Here is a 7,158-nt window from a genome sequence, read left to right on the forward strand (position 1 = left end):
TAATTTCGAATTTCAGCTCTTTCTAAATTGTATTTCTTTATATGGACTCCAGTATCCTCTTCTAATATTCCTTATTTTTTAATTCCGAATTTCAACTATTTCTAAATTGTATTTATATATGCACTCTAGTCTCCTCTTCTAATATTCCTTATTTTTTAATTCCGAATTTCAACTATTTTTAAATTGTATATCTATATGGACTCTGCTTTTTCTTTTTCTCCGATTAATGTGAGAATTTCTAGGCCATGAGAGCGAACGTGGAGGCTTCTTTTTCTATTCCTTTAATAATATAATAGATAGATAGCCAATAACTTTTTTTTCCTTTTGAGAGGAACATTACACCACTTCTTTTTTTTTGTGAGGAACAGTACACCAGAATTTTTTCCCATGGAAGTGCACTTGAACAGAGCAAAGATCAATGAACATCAAACTTGAAATTCAGTATCAATATAGACTAGAGAAAAAAAAGATGCGAGTATGATCATCAAGGATGCTGGTGCAACTACTGATCAATAAAACAGCCATGATGAGCATGCATATGAGCAGTAACACATTGCAAGACAGTGAACGTTAAAAATTCAGAAATGAAGAACAATGGATGAAGTAATCCGGTCAACCTATTCTGAATGCAGTTACAGTGTTTAGTGTTAGCACATCAGAGCGCATCTCTCCCGCCATTGCCAACAGGAGGCATACTATCTAGGTGAATTCTTTGGCAGGTAATTCGCTTGCTGAAGACATACGTGTTCCATCAAATTTGCCGACTCAGTTGCTCAAGATAGAGTAGTAAACCCCCCACAAAAAATCAGGCACGATTATGCAACAAACTCACCAGAAGCTAGCACCTAGCACCGGAAGGCCGGAATGTTCTTCCAAAGACGCACGAATCGGGACGAGTGGTAAGCCATCGGCGGGTGCAGCATCTCGAAGAACTGCCACTCCAGGACCCTGCACTGGCCCAGATGCACGCCGAACAGCCGCGAGTGCAGGAAGAAGTAGGCCACATCGCCGGGGTGCTCCGGGTGGATGAGCGCCACCGTGGGGATCTCCGGCGGCAGCATGGTCGCCTTGTAACCCTCGTCGGCCCAGATCGCCTTGAAGCTCGCCTCGCAGTCGAAGCTCCACGTCCCGGCATCCTCGTCGAGCAGCGTCCACATGCTGACGATCGGGCCGACGCCGTCGCGCTCGTCGATCTCCACGTACCGCAGCTCACCGAAGTTCAACCCCACGCACCGGCTCTTCTCGAGGTCCCGGCCGCCCGTGCCCGGTGGCAGCTCGCGGCCGACCGGGAGCGGGACGAAGCGCAGCTCACGGTGGGCGACGCTGAGATCCAAGGCGAGGAAGCCGTACGAGAGATCCACCCACCAGATCTCCTTGGGCCACACCACCACGCCATTGCCGCCCCATGGACGGTCGCGCGGCGGGTAGTTGAGCTCCAGGTTGCTCCAGGCTCCAGAGGCAGAGGAGTACAGGAGCAGCGTGGCGTGGTCGGCGCCGACGACCGTGGGGTGGAGATCGGCGACGAGGTAGGCGTCGCGCGAGATGCTGGCGAGGCAGGCGTTGCCGGGGTGGAGGATGGGGAGGCCGGGGTCGGGGAGGCGGGTGGACTTGTGCGTGCGCGTGTCGCAGATGAAGTACGCCTTGGGGAGCAAGCCATGGCGGTGATCGCCGTCGCCGAGCGGCCGACGATGGTAGAAGCCGTCCAGGACGGGCGGCTACGGTTCGGGCCCCTGCGTGGCGCAGAGGAGGAGGCGGCCATGGCAGTCGCCGCCGGCGACGTAGGGGTGGTCGTCGATGGTCTTGCGGCGCGGGGCGATGCTCCGGTGCACGACGAGGCGGGTGGCGCCCGGGGGTAAGCGGAACTTGAACCCGTTGTCGAATCCCGGCTTGAAGTAGCCGTCCTGGACGACGTGTGGCACGCAAGCGAGGACCATCCATAGCTCGCTCCCGTCCTCCGTCACCCACTGCCCCTTCCACCGCTTCCACGCCGCCACGTCATCATCCATTGCAAGCGTGGGTTTGGGTCGTTGGAGAGGCGTGTGCGCGGAGCGTGGAGAAGGGGCGAAAAGAATTTTCCGGCAGTTTGGTGGTCACGTTTTGTGCTGCGGCTGTCCCCGTCACTCGTGTACTTATATAGTGGCGACTCAGCGTGCGTGGCGTGGTGGTTTGCAGCTTGTGAGATGGCGTCCGTGGACGACATGAGACACGGCCGTACACGATCTGTTTCGTTTCGAACTGAAAGTACAGAGAACGCAGTTGGTTGCAGCTTTGTGAGATGGCGTCGTGCACTCGTTTGGAACCCCGCGCGCACCAATGCACGAGTACGAGGGACAGCGCCGCTGAGGCGCACGCGTGACAACGTGAGTAGTACGTACCTACGCCACGGCGAAAAATGCGCGCACGGGCACGGATAGATCGGCTGATCAAGTTCTTCTCCTTGCACCGCTGCAACTGCGTGATGGTTCAAAGACGGACCAACGCGCCGCGCCGAGCCCATCGCAGCATGTGACGCTGAAATGATCAGCGCGTCTCCCGTACTGGAGCGGGGATGTTTGTGACATCAACACGCTGCACCAGATGTAACGTTTCCGACACAAGGATGTAAGTGGATAGTTCCGCTACCTGCATAAAAACCCGTTTGTTAGTCTATTTTTTATATGGTAATATAATTTTTTTTTAAAAAATGAACTAGAAGTGAAATAAATGGGAAAAAAAAGGTCCGGTTGCCCGCTCCGCTTGCACCCCTCTGGACATAGCAACAATTAATTGGGCATAATTCTCTTGAGCAAGTGGCAATCTATCACCCAGACTTGTCGATAATGGATCTGCAGACTGCAGTTGCACGATACTACGATGATAATCCACGAGAGAGAGAGAGAGAGAGAGAGAGAGAGAGAGAGATCTCGCAACGGGGATTCGGACAACATCGTTGCAGCTTTCCACCAGCTTTCCAAGAGATTAGATGCAAACAATCGAAGAACCAACAAATTTAAGACGATTGACAATCTACATTTAGGAAAAACAAATGGTGCTATGAAATATCCCAACATAGGTCCACGAAATACAGAATGCATAAATGTTCCACTTAACGATACTCATGGTCATTAGATCATTTGTTCAACGATCAGCAAATCATCAGGACAAAGTCATGACCGGCCGGTGAGCTAGACTTAGCTGAATTCCTCGTACTCACCGGAGGAGCACCTTTTTTTCCCCCCTTTTAATCGTCATAACCTTCAAAACATGCACAAATGATGGAAATGTTACAACAAGGTAAATTTACTTCCATGAAACTAATTATCAATTTTTAGGGGAAAAAACTTTCATGCATGTGTAGTTTAATCGAGAGTTATTTACACTAATTACTAAGGTAGTTTACACGTTGTTTGTTATCTAAAAAACTTTCACACGTCCTTATCTAAAATAAAATGGTTCACATGCATCTGTAGTTACCTCCTCAAATACCTAGAAACTTTCTTGATTGAAGAGGTACCGAGAGGTGTGGTACCTCGTCAAAGTATCTTTAAAAATTAATTTTCTTGACTGAAGCTAGCACTATAAACTATATTTTAGAAAATAAACACTGCAAACTATTGCCTCACAAATTCCCTTAAGTTAGATAATGCATATGTACATGAGGCTTAATATATGAGAGTAGCGTGACATACTTAAGTCTTCAAAAAAAAAAGCGTGATATACTTGAATATGTTCACCTTTGTCTAATTAAGACGCGCGGATCCCTCGTTCGCTGGGCGCGTAAGTACCTTTTTTCTGATTGTTAGAAGCTTCAAGACAAGCAAACAGATGGAAATGTTAATTCAACATTTCCATTACTCTTATTTATATTTACTTAATCACCTTAAAGAGTTCACAAGCAGTTAGCAGGATTTTATTGCTACTAGGTAAGAAAATGCATCTTGTCATATAACAAGCATGTGCAGAGTTGAAAAATGATTCCAATGTTCAAGTATCTTGAAAAAAAAAATCTTCATTAGATTGTTTGTGGATGAACTCCTTAAACCTACACAATACATACGTACGTACGTGAAGCTTGATTATATAAGAGTATCATGTCAAACTTGGAAGTAGTTGTGACATTATCCCTACATTCAGGTTTAAACTGCCTTTGTACTCGGTCCAAACAAAATGCATAAGCAGATTACTTTGTGCTTGGCTGACTAAACACGAATTAAAACTGACAAAAAAGGAAATTTGTACCACGATATGATAATTAATATGACGATAGAGAATCTTGCAGCTACTGATCATTAAAACAAAGACATGACCAGCATATATATGAACACTAACACAGGGCAAGACTGGGTTGGAAAATTGAATCTAGCATTCACCGAAGTACTATATCATTATATGTCGCAATGAGTGCTTAATCCGCAAGAAAGAACTTGCAAAACTGTGAACTGCAAAGTGCCATATAGTAAATTCAGTGAAACTTATCGCTCCAAAAATTTAAGAACACTAGACAGAGTAATACCATCAACCGCGTGCATGAACATGAAGTTGTAAAGCTAGCTACTTATATCACAGAGTGAATGTTGACTAGGCCTAGCTAAGTGAATCCTTAATTAGGTGTTCCATTTGCATGTTTTTTTTTTGAGCAAATTTGCTTGCTTAATTAAGAGCCAAGACAGGCATGTTCCATCAAATTTGGCGCGATTCATGACTGACACCAAAGTACTAGCAGCTCACAGGGGTAGTTAACACAAATATCAGGCAAGATTATACAGTCACGTACCAGAATTTGAGACTGGGAGACGCCAGGCACGCACGAATCGGGACGAGTGGTAACGCATCGGCGGATTCAGCATCGCGAAGAACTCGCACTCCAGGACACTGCACGCGCGCAGGTCGACGCCGAACACCCGCGAGTGCAGGAAGAAGTAGGCCACCTCGCCGGGGTGCTCCGGGTGGATGAGCGCCACCGTGGGGACCTCCGGCGGCAGCTTGGTCGCCCTGTAGCCCTCGTCGTTCCAGATCGCCTTGAAGCTCGCCTCGCAGTCGAAGCTCCAAGTCCCGGCAAGCTGATCGAGCGTCCACATGCTGACCGCCGGGTCGCCGTCGCGCTTGTGGATCTGCACGTAACGCAGATCGTCGCGCCTCAGCCCCACGCAGCGGCACTTGTCGAGGTCCGCCGTGCCCGGTGGAAGCTCGCAGCCATCGGGGAGCGGGATGAAGCGCAGATCGTGATGGATGCCGGGGACGACGCGGCGGAGTTGGTCGAAGGCGAGGTCCGCGAGGAGGCCGTAGGAGAGATCCACCCACCAGATCATCATCTGGTGCACGACGACGCCGTTGCCGCCCCAGGGACGATCGCGCGGAGGGTAGTTGACCACACGGTCCTTCCAGACTCCAGAAGCCGAGTTGTACATGAACAGGATAGCCTGTTGGTCCCCGGGCGTAGGGTGGAGATCGGTGACGATGAACCCGCCGCTCGCAGTGCCGACGAGGCAAACGTTCCCGGGGTGGAGGATGGGGAGGCGGCGGTCGGGGAGGCGGGTGCACCTCCGGGTGCGCGTGTCGCAGATGAAGTACGCCATGGGGAAGCCGTGGTGCACGCCGAGCGGCCCACGGTAGAAGGCGTCGAGGACGGGAGGCTCCGGTTCGGGCCCCTGGCTGGCGCATAGGAGGAGGCGGCCATGGTGATCGGTGCTGGCGACGAAGTAGGGGTGGTCGTCGATGGTCTTGCGGCGCGGCGCGATGCTCCGGTGCACGGCGAGTCGGGTGGCGCGCGGAGGAATTTTCAGCTTGATCCCGCAATCAAAGCCCCGCGGACGGTCGCCGCGGACGACGTGCGGCACGCAAGCCATGATCATCCATTTCCGGTTCCTCGTCCACCAGTGCTTGTGCTTCGCCTGCTTCCCCGCCGATATCTGTTCATCTACCGCCTCGGACATGGCCGGAGAGAGAGAGAGAGAGAGAGAGAGAAGGATCTGGGTTGGTGTTTCAGAATTTGGCTTGGAGGAGAAGCGGAGCGTGGAGACGAGGAGGGGATCAGTTTGGTGCTCACGTTTTGTGCCGCCGCGCGCCGCGCGCGGCTGTGTCGTGGGTTATATATTGTCGACTCGGCGTGTGGTGTTCCCCGTGGGCGGCACGCTTCGAGAACGAAAAAAGAAGGCGGTTGGTTGGTGTGGACCGCAGTGTTGGTTGCAGGTTTTTTTTTTTTTTTGTGTGTGTGCGCGCCTGTGACGCCATCACTGAGTCCATCCGTCGGCTGGCAATCGCGTGGCGGCGGCGAGCGTTGTTTGGGCGGGTGGGCTAACGTACGGTGTCGGCTTGCTCCGGCGACCGCACGCGTTGTGTGGGTGAGTGGGTCGGCGAGCACGAGGCAGCGTCGCTGCGTCGGCGTGGGCTGCAACCACGCGCGGTCACCGTGAAGCATCAGTACGTGCGGGAAGCGCGTAGAAAAGGAGCATGATGTCGAGCGGGGGCAAAGGGAAGCGGACGGCCGGGGGGCACAGAAGAGTGCGAGGGAAGCCGGAACGGTGAGCAGGCGGCGGTGACGCGCAGGCGACAGTACGCGACGGCGCCGATGGTGGACAGGACTGCAAGCGAACAGCCCGGGTGTATAATAGTACTCCCTCTGTTCCTCTGTTTTTTAATAGATGACGCCGTTGATTTTTTCTCACATGTTTGACCATTCGTCTTATTCAAAAAATTTACGTAATTATAATTTATTTTATTATGAGTTGTTTTATCACTCATAGTACTTTAAGTGTGATTTATATCTTATACATTTGCATAAAATTTTTGAATAAGACGATTGGTCAAACATGTGAGAAAAAGTCAACGGCGTCATCTATTAAAAACGGAGGTAGTATATCTTTTGATGATTTTCCAGATAGTTGTATGAATGGACATTTGGTTGATTGACTTGATATTTGATTTTGAATTCGATATTCGAATTGGTAGAGACATTACAAATTTAAGGAAAATATGTGTTTGAGATTTTTTTATATTTGATATGAGGTTTGGATCTTGAATTGAATTTGAATAAGTCTAGGGGGATGGTGAACTGGGATGAAAATTAGATTGAACTTTGAAGAGCGGATGCATTTGAATTAGATTTGATATTTTGGAGGACTTAGCTATGGAGAGATTAATAGAGAGACTTGAAAATAGGTTTTGCTTTTATTTTATAAA

The 7,158-nt window shown here is 50.0% G+C and overlaps 1 protein-coding gene and 1 pseudogene across 2 annotated transcripts; both read right to left on the minus strand.

Annotated features, from left to right (window-relative positions):
- Positions 1-585: 585 nt before the first annotated feature.
- Positions 586-2,088, minus strand: LOC107276364 (uncharacterized; annotated as a pseudogene).
- Positions 2,089-2,963: 875 nt separating this feature from the next.
- Positions 2,964-6,046, minus strand: LOC9271003 (uncharacterized). 2 transcript variants are annotated; one of them, XM_015790250.3, is made up of 3 exons: positions 4,754-6,046; positions 3,714-3,785; positions 2,964-3,234 (listed from the first exon to the last, which is right to left on the minus strand). In XM_015790250.3, the coding sequence occupies exons 1-2, from the start codon at positions 5,910-5,912 to the stop codon at positions 3,724-3,726; spliced, it is 1,221 nt and encodes a 406-aa protein (XP_015645736.1). In that variant the 5' UTR covers positions 5,913-6,046; the 3' UTR covers positions 2,964-3,234; positions 3,714-3,723. The 2 variants fall into 2 exon arrangements, with proteins under 2 accessions (XP_015645736.1, XP_066165713.1); XM_066309616.1 differs by lacking the exon at positions 3,714-3,785.
- Between the last annotated feature and the right edge of the window lie 1,112 nt (positions 6,047-7,158).

This window comes from Oryza sativa, chromosome 1 (genome assembly GCF_034140825.1).
Source record: "Oryza sativa Japonica Group chromosome 1, ASM3414082v1".
In the NCBI taxonomy this organism is placed as follows: Eukaryota; Viridiplantae; Streptophyta; class Magnoliopsida; order Poales; family Poaceae; genus Oryza; species Oryza sativa.